Consider the following 16,928-nt stretch of genomic DNA (forward strand, 5'->3'; position numbering starts at 1 on the left):
CTAACCTCATGAAGTTCCAGAAAGCTGAGAAGGAGCCATACTTCTGGTTGGTATAGTATCTGATAGTAATGTTAAGTGTAAGGAGCAGCTTATCAGACACATTTACAGAGACTTGCTGATGATTTTCAAGGAAGTTGAAGTGCAACCTGCTTTAGTTGTACCAACTCTTCAAGCTTTGTGCTGAGAGACCTTAAAGACATTGCTAAAATCTGAATTCTCATGGAGCAGTGATACCAAACTAGTAATCCCAAATAAAAGCATTACTTAGAAGCAAAAATGACACTATTAAATTAAAGGAATCACCCTCAGGTCATGCATTATGTTGTTTATGAAGCATTTATGGTTCCTAAGTTCTTTTCTTGCTTCTAGCATCTGTTGTGCATGTCAAAACGTGTGTTTCGAATGAATGACACAGTGTCTCACAAACTGAGTACCTACATCTTACAAGAGGAATTTAATCACATGTTCACTTAGCTGAAAGTAATCTTTCCGGTTTCTGCTACCAGTTCTTTGACATCCAGAGGCAGAATTAGTCAGTCCTTTCACATCTGCAAGTCATCATATGGTAAAAATACCTTTTATAAGGATTGCATTAGTTATGCTTTTGGAAATTTGATTTCACAAACCAGATGCAACCAGTGCATGGGCACCCAAGGTGAAAAAAAGGGGAGCCATGCAGAATGCCTGTGTGCACAAGAGATCAGGCACCCAGAGTATATGTTAGAGGATGGTGGGAGGCTGAAAAAATTACTTTCCTCTCAGGCTTTCCCCAAGCAACTTCTGTTATATTTTCCTTCAGTCTGTGTGGAGGACTTAAGGAATTCCTACCAGCCCCATCCTTGTGGCTGAAGAATTACTGTTTTCCTGTAATCCTGCTACAGTTACCTGCAATGGTATGGTAACTGCTGTTTGTTGCTTCTTTTCACTGATTTTGACTATAAACCTGTCTGATGTAAAAGCTGCCCGGTAAATTACTTGATGTATAGTCTTGACATTCTTGTAACAGTTCTGTTTCAACATAACTGTTAAATCTGGAAGTTTATGGCATTCTGTTCATGTTTTAAAACATTCAGCACTCTTAGATGTCTGTAGTTTTTCCAGTCTCTTGCAGTCGAAGTGAGGGATCCTTTCAATTTTACTTTTCCATTTGAACAGTGGTCAGGTCACTTCCATTGGGTACAGAGTATAAAAGTTAAGTTATGAAAATTAGTTTGAAACGTTTTTTTAAAGAGGGAAGTAAGTCGAACAGATCCTTTAAAATACATATTTTTAAAGTCTTTCTTCTACGTGAAGTTCTGTTTTGATTATCTTCATCCCAAATCACGACTGGGATGCTTTATCAAAGTAGTTAGGGGAAATTTGTATTTTTGTTGTATGCTGTGTTTTTATTCCTTAACAACTTACAGTAATTATCCATAATGTGTTTATGTGCATTGTAAAGGTTCATACGGCTCTGGCTTAGAAAGACCACGACATGAGTTTAGAGGGAGGAATGCAGAAGTTAAGGAATGAGAAATAATACCGGACAAACTTGTATGCAGCTTTCTGTCCTCTGGCTGAGTGTTGATTTTAGCATTTCTGTTAATGTTAATGAGCAATATTAGCATGTCAGAAGGACGGAGAATGCTTGCAGAAAGCATTTATAAGAAACTGATAAACTTGTATTTAAAAACAAAAACAAACAAAAAAACAAACACCAACCAAAAAAACCCTCACAAAACCAAAGAATGGCTTTTCTGTATACTCTTACTAGCAAGATTTTGCCTGAAAATTTTAATAAGTATTTTCAAAAGTGTTGTAACAATGAATGTTGTATAACTATATTGATAAAATTTACAATTGTATAAAGTTAGTTCATGAAGAATTGATAAAATAGTATATAAAATTTCTAACATTTTTTTCTTGGTAGTTTGCATATATTAATCTTACCTTTCTCATATACTACTCAGGTGTGTAGTATGCTTATGATACCCATTTAAAAATGTTTTAAACCTTTGCAAGTGTGTCCTGTCTATAACATTTGGTGGAAAATACTCTCTTAAAGTCTTTTTAATACTCATAGAAATAGCTTGATTTTATGTGCTTTACCCATTGTTTTGGTATGGGTGACAAAGTAAGGAGACACTGCAAAAAGCTGGTGAGATAACTGAATTTAGTAATGTGATTCAGGGATGTATATGCTCCTGTAACATCCAGGCCTTTTCTTTAATGGAGTTCAGTGCATTGTACAAAGTATATTGTCTAAAAGAAGGAAGATACTAGTTCGCAAAACCGAGTTATTAGTCATGCACTTTCACAAAATGCTTCTTGGCTTTAGATTTCAAAGTGGTTTTGTAGAGAAATGTAGGTATTTTCCTCTTTTATAGATGTGGACCTGATATACAAGAAGCTAATGACTTGCTAAGCACAGCGGTGTGGATAGGTTGTTTAGCCAGGGCCAGGGAGCAGCATCCACCTTCTCAAATGTCTTCTGAGTACCCTCTTCAAATCTTGTTTCTCATTTAACCTTTTTTTCATGGATATCAATGCCTATTTCTGTACCTAGGTATGGTAATGAGCTCTTAATAGTGAGACATTTCCCATGTCTTTTTTTAATAGATCTCTTTTGCTTGCGGAGCTTGAGAAGGAAGAGAAAGAAAAGGACTGGTATTATGCCCAGCTTCAGAACCTGACTAAAAGGATTGATAGTCTCCCCCTTACTGAAAATGTAAGTACCTTCAGTATGCTTGGTCGTGTATCTGGTGCGATGATCTCTGTTTAGATGGTTTAGATGCTGTGTATATTTGATTAATTTGGTGACATTCTCTACTATCATTTTGATTAAAATAGTTTTTATATACTATGTGAAGCTATTTTAGCCTAAATAATGCATTTTTTCATGTATAATTTTAGACATTAAAATTCATTCCTATCCATATTAATGTCAGTGATGGAGAGGAGCACTTGAAAAGTTGTTGTGACAAATGAACTACATGTCAGTACGCTTCTTCTTTAACTCTATCCCCCAAAGGTCTCTTGTCTATCTATTTTGTTATTTAGTAGATTCTTTTAGTTTTTAGAGCAATATTAGCCTAAGAGACAATTTACACAGGAGCTCTTAATTCCTAACAGCAAGTAAAGGGGTGCTTATAGCCTGTGCAGGTGTTGTTACTCCAAGCTTTTACCTTGGCATCTCCAAACTGTGGTCAAGTCACCAGCATCTGGGATAATGAAGATGCCTGATCCCAGGTAATACAGGTTTTCCTGTTGTCAGACCTCGGCAGCTTGGATGCATTTTCAATGCATTCCTTCACACATACAGTGTTAGGAACACATGGTTGCCCATCTTCAAAAAGTCATACTGGTCAGGAATCAGTCAGCCTCCTGGAAGTGGAAATAGACAATGGAAACACTTCTATGACTGGGGTGAGGCGGCTGGACTTCAGCAAATGTAACACTGAGTCATAGCTGAGTCTATCAGAACACCATAAGCAAGGGGAGAAGATCTGAAAAGGATCTTGAGGAAGTGCAGCCTATTTCCAAAGGCACTGTCAGCTGTATCTGTGTCACTCTAGGCTTTAAGGTTGTCTCCCCAGTTTCATAGGTAATCAGCTAACTTAGCTCTTCTTATGATTAGAATGTCTTACTTAACATCTACACTAAATCTCTTTTGTGGTAATTTATATCCATTACTGCTTACTCCAGACACAACAAAATGACAGATCCCACTCTTTTTAGTAGTCTTCTACATATGTAGAGATGATTGTCTCTTTTTGACTCTCAGAATCGACCTTAGTGAAGTCTTCTGGGAGGACTGCTCCTGGAGACTCATTTATTTGCAGACTGAGTAATTGTCTAAAAACAGTGAAGTGCTTTGCTCCTGCCTTGACAAATCTATTGGTTGGAATGTCTTCCCTTAAGCTGTGGTGGTGTTCATGAATTGAACACTTGTGCTTTTTTCACAGGATACTTAAAAATAGGGTAGATAGTAGTAGTATGAATACCACCACAATGTGCAGTAGTCTGATACCTCTGAATATTTATGAAAATACTGATTCAGATGGCGCGCATAACAATTTTGTGGTAAGCTGACATACATTAGTAGCCAGATGTTCCAGGCTTGTAATGAATGATGCTGTCTCAGTGTTTAGCTAATATATTTAGTCATTTGACAACACTTGCAGGTAGTCTGTTGGCTGAACAACATTATGTGCTCTTGTTTTTAATAATGCAGTCATATTTGAAGGACCTATTACGATGTTTTGTTTGTGAAGTTTGGTGTGGAGTAGTAATTGTTCTGCTTTTGTTCAGATAAATACATAGTTTACATAAACATTATTTACTAAAATACCTTTTCTATACTTCAATTTCAGTTCTCCTTGCAAACAGATATGACCAGAAGGCAGTTGGAGTATGAGGCAAGACAAATCAGAGCTGCAATGGAAGAACAATTAGGTACTTGCCAGGACATGGAGAAGCGAGCACAGGTATGGTTTGTCTTTCATTATTAAAGGGAATAGAAAAATATTTTCTGCATTTTTATTACATTATTAATAGTTGTATCTTTAAATTGTGTGTAACTTTGGTGCAGTTTTGGGGCCAGTCTTGTTTAGTATCTTTATCGATGATCTGGATGAGGAGATCAAGTGCTCCCTCAGTAAGTTTGCAGACAACACCAAGTTGGGCAGGAGTGTCAATCTGCTGGAGGGTAGGAGGGCTCTGCAGAGGGATCTGGACAAGCTGGATCGATAGGCTGAGGTCAACTGTATAAGGTTCATCAAGGCCAAGTGCAGGGTCCTGCACTTGGATCACAACAACCCCATGCAATGCTACAGGCTTGGGGAGGAGTGGCTGGAGAGCTGCCCAGCAGAAAAGGACCTGGGGGTGCTGGTTGACAGCTGGCTGGCTGAACATGAGCCGGCAGTGTGCCCAGGTAGCCAAGAAGGCCAACAGCATCCTGGCCTGTATCAGAAATAGTGTGGCCAGCAGGAGTAGGGTAGTGATTGTGCCCCTGGACTTGGCACCGATGAAGCTGCACCTCGAATACTGTGTTCAGTTTTGGGCCCCTCACTACAAGGACATTGAGGTGTTGGAGTGTGTCCAGAGAAGGGGAATGAAGCTGGTGAGGGGTCTGGAGAACAAGTCTTATGAGGAGCGGCTGAGGGAACTGGGGTTGTTCAGTCTGGAGAAGAGGAGGCTGAGGGGAGACCTTATTGCTCTCTACAACTACTTGAAAGGGGGTTGTGGTGAGGTGGGGGTTGATCTCTAGCAACAGAATGAGAGGAAATGGCCTCAAGTTGGTCCAGGGGGGTTTTAGACTAGATACTCGGAAAAATTTCTTTATGGAGAGAGTGGTCAAACATTGGAACTTGCTGCCCAGGGAGGTGATGGAGTCACCATCACTGGAAGCATTCAAAAAACGTGTGGATGTGGCACTTCAGACATGGTTGGCTGGGCATGGTGGTGTTGGGTTGATGGTTGGACTTGATGATCTTAAAGGTCTTTTCCAACCTTAATGATTCTGTGATTCTGTAAACACAGTGATACCTTAGAGCATTTATTTAGCCTTTCAAGTATAATAATAATAGGAATCTGAACATAGGAAATAACTCCTCAACAAAAAGTACCCTCATCTGCCTGTTTAAAAGAAGACTTGTGAGTAGGCAGAAGTGGACAATTTCTTCAAAAGAAAATACTTTTTAATTATTATTTGCTTATAATTTATTACACATTTAGCTTCAGAGAAACATGTGTTTGCAACCGTTTTTTTTTTTTGCGCTGGGTTTTCTCAGGCCTTTAAGTTTAGAATAAAATCTAGCTACTATTTTTAAGTTCATTTAACCAGAGACCATGTATGAGGGAATAATCTTGGAAAACAAGATATTCCAGTAAAATGTAATTCACATACATTATCTGGAAGTTGTTTGCTCTCACCAAGAGCTGTTTTTGCATTCATGAAGTGGACATGTGCAATTCTGTATGCAAATCATGTCACACACATTTGAAAGTATAACTCAGAATGTAATTGTGTGGAACCTGTAAATGGAATAATGAGCTGCTTGCTCGTTGTAAAAACTATTCCCCCACAGTAGCAGAGCAACAAGTTGAATTACTTATTACCAACTTGTGCAAGTTGTGTCACTCAGTCCTGAGTGAAGGCAGAGCAGTCTCAGGATTTTCTGCAGATGTTTGGTTAGCCCTGTTGAAGAAGATGATGTACAATATTGACACTAGAACTTCTGGGAAAGTACTCTTGCTGCTAACAAGCTTAAGCTAGAGTAGGGTGAAGTAAGCTAAATAGGTAGGGTAGGCTGCTGGTGAAATTCTAAATGCATTCAGGCAGAGAATAAATTAATTTTTTCAGAGAAACAGTTTGACTGTTGTTATATGACTATGAAAGTAATTAAGTTGTCCCTGAAGTAGCTTCTTCCCTGCTTGTTCTTTTTTTAATTTCGTGTGGAAAAAAATGCTACCAAGATGCTGAAATATTTTATGGGTTTCTGAATTGTTTGCCCATGGGTTTATCACAACTGTTTTATTCTCTATATACGTATAACACATACTTATAGAAATTACAGTGTCTATTGTGATTATATAAAGATTATAAAATAGGAATTAACTACTTCTGTGTGTGCTTTTTGTGAATTTGACTAGTAATTCCCCTTGGTTTCATTTTACCAAGGACAGGTGCCAAAACTCTCTGCAAATTCGTTAGTATACACATACATAAAAGCAAATTCTGGATTATTTCACTGTGACGTGTAAATGTGCGAACCGAACCATTTCTATTTGGCCAGTATAGTGACCTTACTAGTTTTTCAACTTTTTCTGCTCTGTGTTTTCCTTCCACCCTAACTGATTGTGACACACAATATGATGCAAAATGTAGATTGAAGCGAGAGAATGGTTGCAGCTGTATAAAGGCTGGCAGACAGCTCTGTAGTAAGAGTTCCAAACATTTATTCTGTGAGAGAGCTGATAACCTGCTGTTGCCCAGGTAATTGATGCAGTAGCCACCCTTTCTTGTGGACCTTAAAATAATGGCCTTCTCCCTCTTTCATGTCATGACTGTTTGTTGCCTTTAACCTCCTCTTTCTGAATTAGCTCACAGCAACTCACTGTTTATGTTGTCTTTTATGAAGATTGTATACAAGCACATGCCCAACAGTTATTCAGAAGGGTGCATTAGAAGACTAATGGTTGGACTTGATGATCTTAAAGGTCTTTTCCAACTTTAATGATTCTGTGATTCTGTATTTTAGCTTGTTTAATTCTTAACATTAACTTGTACTATACCCTGAAATTTATAACCTCACATGGTAGTTCTTACTTGAAAAAAAAAAAAGCATGCTTACCCATGTTTTATTTTGACTATTCAAATATTATAGGCTATATACTTAGTAATAAGTAGAAGCAAATTTTAATTTCTGTAAAATACAAGAATTCCAATTCCAAGACTGAAATCATGTTCACCTAGAACTTATTTTTCCTTCATGCCAGAACAACATCTTTTTCCTTTCTTTTTTTAGCTTTAAAGTCTCACAAGAAATGGTCATTCTCATAACAATTTATCCCAAGATCCTTAAAAGTTTGCTAAAACAGCAGACCACTAAAGATAGAAGAAAATTGGGATTTTGGAGTCTCACACAGATGAACATTTCAGCACTGTTAGATTTATTCATTGGTGGTCTTTGTAAATGTAGACCATCCCATTAATAATTTTGTCTATTATGTATATTCTAATTTTTTTAAAAATCAACCTTTTTAAATCAAAATAATAGTCATTATTTTTACTTTCTAGGAAAAGTGACTATTTTTCTGTCACTGTGAATATGGAAGAAATTTTTTTTTGTTAGAAGTCTTACCAGAGGAGTTAAATCCAAATAATTTGTAACTTTAAATGTTAACTTACTTTATCCAACAATTTTATGTTAATAAAAGTGATCAGTAAAGATAACAGAATGAAAGGGAGTATACTATGAACAAATAGGAACCTACTAGCATAGGTTCTAAAGTTAAAACCATTCCTGGTTCTTATTCCATTGTGTACCTCTGGTTTTGGATGTTTGCCATAGGCTGTATGCCTTTGTGGCAAGAAACACATTCTTCTTTTCTGCTTGTACAGTGTTGGGTAGAAAATATGCTTCTGGTTAATGGAACTCCTCGGTTCCCCTCTAATACAAATAATGAATTAGCAGAAAGAAGAATGGTCTAATGTTTAAATCTCTGGATTGGGAAGGGTGGATTGAATTCATATCCCTTTTGAGGACTCAGTCAGAGATACTGGGCAAATCGTGCAATATTTAATTTTTTTTTTCATCTGCATGAAATATTTCCCCAAGTTTGGGTGTGTATATACAGATACTCAGGTTCTTGTGATGCCCTTTATGGAATAAACTGCTGGTTACAGAGAAAGAAACTAAATTTAGGAGAAACTCAAGTAATTTTTGAAAGCAGTGAGAGACGTGTTCTGTCAGCCATGCATCGCTCCACCAATGCAGTTATTTCCAGGAATATATTTTTACTGTCTTTCTAATACTTAAGAATTTCTTGATCCAGGAGAAAAAGGGAGGTGAATTCTCTGTTTGCCTCATGTTGTGGTGAAGCTTGTATGTGTGCAGATTTCAAATTTTTATTGGCATTTTTTCTGATACTTACCTTTACAAATTCACATTACATTTATAGTTTAATGTTAATAGTTTTGCATCTCTATAAATGTTGACATTTATGGTGCTTTTCCCATAGCTACGTACGATGCATGTTTCAGGAGTTAATTCTATTTTGTGATTGTATTTTCTTCTGTATTTCTAAAATCTCTAAGTAACGTGTTTCTAGTCCACATGCATCTTTTGACTTTCGCAGCTTTTAAAAGTTCATCTTATGTCCATTGTCAGATTATAAAGGTGTTAAATAAAATTGGTTATAAAGCCTTTCCTTTTTTGCTATAGCATTGTAAATGTTAATCAGGTGAAAGAAAAATCAGGATTTTTCTTTCAACTATGTGTCCATTTTATTAAGCTATCCATCACACAGAGAAGTTCTGTATAATTAGTTCAGTGTTCTGTTCATAACCTGATACTATTGGGCTAATAATGTTCTGTTTTTTCTGACTTGTAAAGTCAAATAATGTCAATTAAATAATCAAGCTCGTACAGGGATATATAACTTTATACACTTACTGTTTCACAGGATCTTAATGCATCGTGTGCTTCACTGTACAGCTTGTATGGAATATATGTTTCCTGTAACGTTTGGGGTTTTTTAACATTCCCTTTACTAACCACAGAATGGTTGGAGTGGGAAATGAATGCAATATGGCTGTAAAAGACTCTGGTTCAGAGATGTCTGTAAAATCCCAGACAAACCAAAGAAGCAATATGTAGTTTTCTTTGTACTTAGCCTGTTAAATTCTTTGAGATTTGTAGGAGCAGAAAATATTCAGAGGCTTTGCATAAGCAAAACTCCCAATTCATTACAGTAACTAAATATAGTAGAAGTTGTTCAAGGTTTCATACCTTCAAGACACTGCAAATATAAATCTCTCTCAAATCGCTGTAACGCAAGTGGAATTCTAACATTTGAGATGGAAGTCAAATAGTTTGCTAAAGATGTGCACAAAATGTCAGTTTCAGAAACAGGAAAATTGTGCAAATTAATTGGAGCATTTTTCTATACCTGAATGTGTACTGTGTGATGACCTATTATATCCAAATAAATATCAATTTTATTAAACCCAACTAGTCACTATGTTTTGAATGTTTGCAATGTTTGTGTTTATTATGAAGAACACACGAATTACCATGTGAATGAAGTAGTTTTGTAGCCAGCTGTATTTGCAAAGAACTCTTCGTATTGTCATCTATACAGTAAGTAAAAGGAGTTTTTGAACAAAATCAAACATGAAAATGCATTCATTTCAGGCAAGGGTGGCAAGAATTCAGCAAATAGAGAAGGACATTCTTCGTATACGACAGCTCCTGCAGTCACAAGCAGCTGAAGCAGAGGTTAGTTAGCAATTACTTGCCTTCTTTTGATTGTGGTATGTATATTTGTCTTTAAAAAAACTAAATTATTTAATTGAAGTGGTAGGAAGGATTATTTTCATCTGCTAGTTACGTCACAGTTAATCAACTAGTCCATATATGTAGGCTGATACTTGCTCTCTTACCAGTGAACTGAGTGTGGAATACTTGGATTAGTCTTCATGCTACTACTGAACTCTAGTCACTAATGATAAATTTAAAGTTTAACTTGAAATTTCAGTGAAAATGCCAAAGTTCAATGTATTACAAAGGCTGAGTCTTGGTTTTAGCAAACAATTGTGACAATGAGTTGGAGTTGTACATGCCTTTCTAAATATGAATGTCTGATAAGCACCTTCATGGTTTGCTTCTCTTTGGAGAGAGATAAGATTAAAAAAAGGGTGAATACAGCTTCTGTCAGACCTCATTATAGAAGCCTTGCATATTTTTAGTGTTTAAGTATTGGGTTCTATATTAAGAAATAAAAGATAATGTTTCCTGTAAGTTGCAAAGTCTATAGTAGTAATTGCCATTAGCAAAAACTGCTTTCAGAGTGGAAATTCACTTACAAGGTCAACTCCATTTCTTGTGCTGGTAAATTAAACATAAATTTTATGTTGGACCTGAATATTTTATGGTTTGTCTTCACCCAAAATAACTACTGTGAAAGCTCAGAGCACCATTTGGATTACTGAGGGATGTGTATTTTTCCATTTTGAAAAATAACGGTTTCATAATTCCAGGATTTGGGGTAAAGTCTGGTTTTATAAGTGAAGCAGACAGTAGTGTGTATAATTAAAAGTTGCCTGGTCTTTTGACATATTAGCCAGTCCAGGTGTTTATGCACATTAATGAGATCCCTCCCAGAGCCTTCTCTTCTCCAGGTTGAATAGTCTCAGCTCTCTGTATGTGACAGATGCCTCAGTCCCTTAAGCACCGCTGTAGCCCTGCACAGGACTTGCTCCAGTATGTCCGTATCTTTATTGTACTGGGGAGACTGGAATGGGACACAATACTCCAGATGCAGCCTCACCAGTTGAGTAGAGAGGAAGGATCACCTACCTCGGCATGCTGGCAACACACTTTTTAATGCAGCCTGGGATCCTGTTGGACCGTTTGCCACAAGAGTCTATTGTTACCATCTTCAGCTTGTCCACCAGGACTCCCAGGTCCTGTTCTGCCAAACTGCTTTCCAGTTGGGCAGCCCTCAGCATGTACTGGTGCCTGGGGTTGTTCTCTCCCGGGTGCAGGGCTTTACACTTCCCCTTGTTGAACTGCATGAGGTTCCTGTCAGAACACCTCTCCAGCCTGTCCAGGTCCCTCTGGGTGGCAGCATGACCCTCTGGTGTATCAGCTTCTCCTCCCAGTTTTCTGTCATCAGCATACTTGCTGACCGTGCGCTCTGCCCCATCATCCAGATCACTAATGAAGATCTTGAACAGCACTGGTCCCAGTATTGACCCCTGGAGTACATCACTAGTGACTTGTTTCCCAACTGTACTTCATGCTACTGAACACAGCCCTCTGGTGCCCAGCTGTTCTGCCAGTTTTCAATGCATATCACTGTCCGCTTAATCTAACCCATACATTGTCAGCTTGTCTGTGATGATGTTATGGGAGACAGTGTCTGAAAGCTTACTGAAGTTGATGTTAATAACATCAGCTGTTCTTCCCTCACCCACCAAGCTAGTCACCTCATTGTAGAATGATTAAGCCTGACTTGCCCTTTGTAAAACCCTGCTGACTGCTTTCAGTCACCTTCTTGTCTTTCATGTGTGTGGAAATGCTTTCCAGGAGGATTTACTCCATCACCTTCAATCTCCAGGTACTGAGGTGAGGCTGACTAGCCTGTAGTTCCCTTGATCTTCCTTCTTGCTATTTTTGAAGATTGTGACCTTTGCTGTCCTGCAGTGTTAAGGAACCTCTCCCAGCTGCCGTGACCATTCAAAAGCGGCCTCACAAAGACATCATCCCTCTCCCTCAGCACTCATGGGTGCAACCCATGAGGCCATTAGGACTTAGATATGTTCAATTTGTTTAAGCTCTCCCTAACCTAGTCCTCCCGACCAAGGGTAAGTCTTCCTTGCTGTAGCCTTTCCTTCTGGTGTCAGAGACCAGATTCCGGAAGGGTGTTTTTCTGGTAAAGATTGAGGCAAAGGTGGCATTGAGTACCGTGGCCTTTTCTATGTCCTATGTCACCAGTCCCCTTCCCCATTCAGCAGAAGGCCCACTTTTTCCCTAGTCTCCCTTTTTCTGTTTATGTACTTGCAGAATCCTTTCTTTTTGCCCTTCACATCCCTGCATGATTGGACAGCAACTGTTTACTTCTGGGTGACCTTGACCCCACTTTTGCCTCTTGACTGACTCCTGACCCAATCCCAGGGATAGCTCTATGCACTGTAGCTGCTCTCTCGCATAAAGGACAACTCTCCCTCTTTGCCTTAGAATAATAGAATCACTTAGGTTGGAAAGAACCCTTAAGATCAGAGTCCAACCATAAACTTAACACTGCCAAGTTCCACTAAAACCACGTCCTTAAGTGCCGCATCTTTCAAATGCCTCCGGGGATGGTGACTCAACCACTTCCCTGAGCAGCCTGTTCCAATGCTTCACAACCCTGTTGGTGAAGAAATTTTTCCTAATATCTAATCTAAACCTTTTCTGGTGCAACTTGAGTCCGTTTTCTTTTGTCCTTCGCTTGTTACTTGGGAAAAGAGACTTGACACATACCTCACTACAACCTCCTTTCAGGCTAGTTGTAGAGAATGGTAAGGTCTCCCCTGAGCCTTCCCAGCCTGTCCTTCCTAAAATATCCATATTCCTCAACTGCAGCCTTCCAGTCATATTGGCTATTCCACCACGTCTCCATGATCCCAATGAGGTCATAGTCCCATGACTGCACACACTTTAAGGCCTCCTGTTTGTTCCTGATGCAGCATGTATCAGTGTAGAGAGGCCAGAGATGCACCCAAGCATGTTGATTCCCCAGTGCAGACTTAAGAGCTTTCCCCACAAAGCTGTTTTTGCTGCACCTCCTTCCTTACATGCCTGTGCTCAGGGGGATTCCACTTCATCTCAGTTGTGTGGATTGCCCTTGTGTTTCTATCAGCCATGGCCCTTGCCTTGCCTGCCCTATCCCCAACTCCCTTACTTGTTTGTTGAAGAATCACTCTGTGCTCCATCATTTCTAGTTTACAGCTCTCCCTATCTGGTTCACCAGCCTCTCAACAGATCGCTTTTGCCCTATTTAGTCAGACAGATCCTGTCCCCAGAGTGTTTATCTTAGTCTGGTTAAAAAAAAAAAAAACACCACTGTAATTTGGACTCACTTAAGCTCAAGGACTCAAAACAGTATTGAGATGCAACTACAGAATTAAAAAAGTTTTTGTCTTAGTTCTTCACTCCTTTCACCAAATTATTTGGCTGCTGACTACGTGGATATTCTAATATATCAAAATTTTGTTGCAGTGTGTCTTATCCATATAGTGTCTGGATGGCTGCTTGTGTAGTTAAACATTTTACGAGAGAGTTACCAGGGTGCTGGTGGTAAAGGAGGCAGTCACTACACATTTATTAATACTACTGCAGAGTCCATATAACTGAAAAATATAAAAATGAGGCATTTGTTATATTTTTATACTGTGCCTGATATAGTGATACCCAAACTGAATGTGCTCCTTATGTTTATAAAGATTTAGAAACAATAATAATAAATACCATTGCTTGTCTACTGATAGAGTAGGCCCCTGTGGTCATGGCAATCACCGTGGAATACAAGTGCAATATATCTTTTAGAATAAGATCAAATATAATACTGCACCATAAAAAGAGCTTTTGGAAATCAGTGAGCAAAGAAAATATGCACATTTTAGTGCATTTTTAGGCTTTGGCAGATTACTAAGTCTTGTAAATGCTACTAGAAAAAATTGAAGTAATTTACCTGCAAGGATAGTACCTTCAAATTCCATGAGACTACTCTCAGATATTTTGCAAGATTTTCATAATAAGAAATTGTTTTGAAATCCACTGTAGAGTTAGACCCTTCCAAAAAGAATTTTTGTCTGTCAGGTACAAATCTGAAATTACTTAAAATAAAATAACAAATTCTTGGCAGTTGTTTAATATGGGGAGTTTAGTTTGTTATAGTGGTACAGGCCTTTCTTTCGTAATATCTATCGTTTGAAATATGTTGAAGTATTTCCATTGGGCAATGTTGCTGTAGACAAAATGTAAAGGATTTATTCCTTACAGAGATTATGCTCAGCAAGCTTTAAACTGTTTAAACTGTGATTTTTGTATTTTAATTTTTTTTTTTTAGCTGAAGGGAGACCTTATCGCTCTCTACAACCACATGAAAGGAGGTTGTGGTGAGATGGGTGTTGGTCTCTTCTCCCAAGTAACTAGTGACAGAATGAGAGGAAACAGCCTCAAGTTGTGCCAGGGGAGGTTTAGATTGGATATTAGGAAAAATTTCTTTACGGACAGAGTGGTCAAACATTGGAACAGGCTGCCCATGGAGGTGGTGGAGTCACCATCACTGGAAGTATTCAAAAAACATGTGAACATGGCACTTTGGGACATGGTTTAGTGGGCATGGTGGTGTTGGGTTGATGGTTGGACTTGATGATCTTAAAGGTCTTTTCCAACCTTAATGATTGTGTGGACAGGAGTTGTCTAAAGGATTTGACCCACTTATTTGACTCAACTCTAGAAAAATTGTTTCAGTCTTACGGTTTCTTTGTTGTTGTTGTTGCATTGTTAGGCTTTGCCCCATCCCTGGAAGTGTTCAAGGCCAGGTTGGATGGGGCTTTGAACAACCTTGTCTAGTGGAAGGTGTCCCTGCCCTTGGTAGGGGGGTTGAAACTAGATGATCTTTAAGGTCACTTCCAACATAAATCATTCTGTGGTTCTGTGATTACCTTCTTATACCTGTATGTGTATTGCATTTAATAGGAAATAATGGCAAAATAAACATTTTCGACATCTAGAAAATAATAGTGTATCTGTAGTTTTTAATATACAAAAAATACTAGGGTAGTTGAATATTGGGGAAAAGAAAGTGGTTTATGCATGGAGAGGTCTTCTGTTCTAATAAATACACAAGGGGCTGCTTTGGCAACTCATGTTGACAAAGTAGTAGGTAAAATTATTTGCAGTTGGTTGTCTTAGCAAAAATGATCAAGGCCTACTATGCTTGCAAATGTCATGAAATAGCTAGAGATTTATAATTTTTCTAGTAGCAAATACAGGCAAATTAAAAATTGACAAGTGATAGGTATTGTTGACTTCAGAAGCACTTAGAAAATAGTGGCAAACAAGATGGAGGGAGCAGCTCTATCTTCCTGTAATAGACACCTGTGGTCTTCCACCATTTTGCTGCAAGAGCAAACAAGCATACTCTGTTAAAGTGACTTTTATAGTGCGATACCAGAATTCAGAAATGGCAGAGGGCTATAAACCCAGCTTACACCTCTTCAAAAATCATGCTTCAAAATAGGTCATGCTCTTTAACCCAGGGGACCTGTGTGCCATTCTCTAGCTGCTGTACCTTCATGTAGAGGTTACAGAGTGAGCTGCTGTTTACATGCTCTGGTTCTTTGCTGATGTGGTTGGTAGTTTATGTGTTTTCACTGTTAAAAGGTAATGCGAAGAGGGGGCATACTTGCAGTGGTTATACTGTCTTTATAACCACTAATCCACAGTCTCAGATGAATATTAATTTATTTACAGTAATGCTATATCTATACAAAACTATATTTTAATAATCTGTGTGTATGGATACCTATTATTTTTCTATTTTGTATAATATGCATATATAATATATGAGGGTGCTTATATTAAATATATTAATACATCTGTGATAAATATCTACTTATATAAAGAATCGGTTTTCAATAAATACCTGCTATATCTGCTACCTGTGTTACTGTTAACTCCTTTGGGCCAGCCTGTATGAAGAGAACAGCTTCTCACTTCAAATTACTTCCGCAGCTGAAATGGTAAAAACTCTTTGCTGTGAACCTGTGGATTTGACATTCCAGCTGATGGCTTATGTAGTAATAATGTGTGTGCATGTTGTGAGTGGATACTGCATTTGAAGTTAGATAAGCCCTGCTAGTAACTGTTTAAAATTGCCTTATAAATTAATTTGGGTGTTATGTTGACTACTTTTTGTAGTGGCATATTTTTGAGAGCACTTGAGGGGAATGAGAAGCCACGTTTTTCATACATTTTGTTTGCTACATGCTATTGATGTGAGTGGGAGGAGGACAGACTGCTGAGGAGAGCAGAAACTTTGCTTGTCAAAGAATGAAATGTCTCTGTGTTTGTGCTCTAGATGCATCAAAACTATTTAATAGATACACCATCATCACCACCTCCAAAAAATTGCCCCAAACCCAAGAGTGTTCTTGGAAGAGTAGCATTATTCCCCCTCAGGTGACCCAGTGGGTCAGAGCCTGGCTGATAGACAGTTCAGCTTTTCACCTTTAGCCACATTGAATACTGCTTTCTTCATAGGATTGAAAATTACTGTCACCTAATGACTAGAAAATTCTGTCATGAGTTGTACTGGAGGCTTATATCTAGATTTTGTCAAACTCATCTTTACACTTTATTCAGAAGTGGAAGTACTGTGAGACAGGGATTCAGCATGTAATATATTGTACTATATTCAGCACGTAATACAGCAAGGCCTGATTTTGACTTGGGTCCCCAGTCTTGTATGGGGAACCAACATTTCTTTAGTCATTGTACGAGCATCAATAACTGCCATTTCATACACAATGACAGAGATGGTGACTTTTAAAATTACAGATCAGATTTAAAAGAATAGTAATGCTGTGTCTTCTAAAATATTTTGTGAGTGTTGCTTTGTGGGTTCCTGATTTTCCGTAACTGAACATATAATGTTAAGAAAAATGTTAC

The 16,928-nt window shown here is 38.2% G+C and overlaps 1 protein-coding gene across 8 annotated transcripts in view; it reads left to right on the forward strand.

The window, feature by feature from the left end:
- The window catches only part of APC (APC regulator of WNT signaling pathway), a gene marked incomplete at its 3' end in the record, with an annotated part of 64,622 nt that overhangs the window by 23,275 nt on the left and 24,419 nt on the right, over nucleotides 1-16,928 (forward strand). For 5 of the 8 annotated variants that reach the window (XM_082013379.1, XM_082013378.1, XM_082013381.1 and 2 more), the window contains exons 4-6: nucleotides 2,599-2,707; nucleotides 4,353-4,466; nucleotides 9,900-9,983. In XM_082013379.1, the coding sequence (XP_081869505.1) occupies nucleotides 2,599-2,707; nucleotides 4,353-4,466; nucleotides 9,900-9,983 (307 nt within the window). The remainder of the gene's footprint in view (nucleotides 1-2,598; nucleotides 2,708-4,352; nucleotides 4,467-9,899; nucleotides 9,984-16,928) is intronic. The other 3 variants (XM_082013380.1, XM_082013382.1, XM_082013385.1) reach the window with 1 other exon arrangement.

Source organism: Phaethon aethereus (assembly GCF_964289735.1).
Source record: "Phaethon aethereus genome assembly, chromosome: Z".
Lineage (NCBI taxonomy): Eukaryota > Metazoa > Chordata > Aves > Phaethontiformes > Phaethontidae > Phaethon > Phaethon aethereus.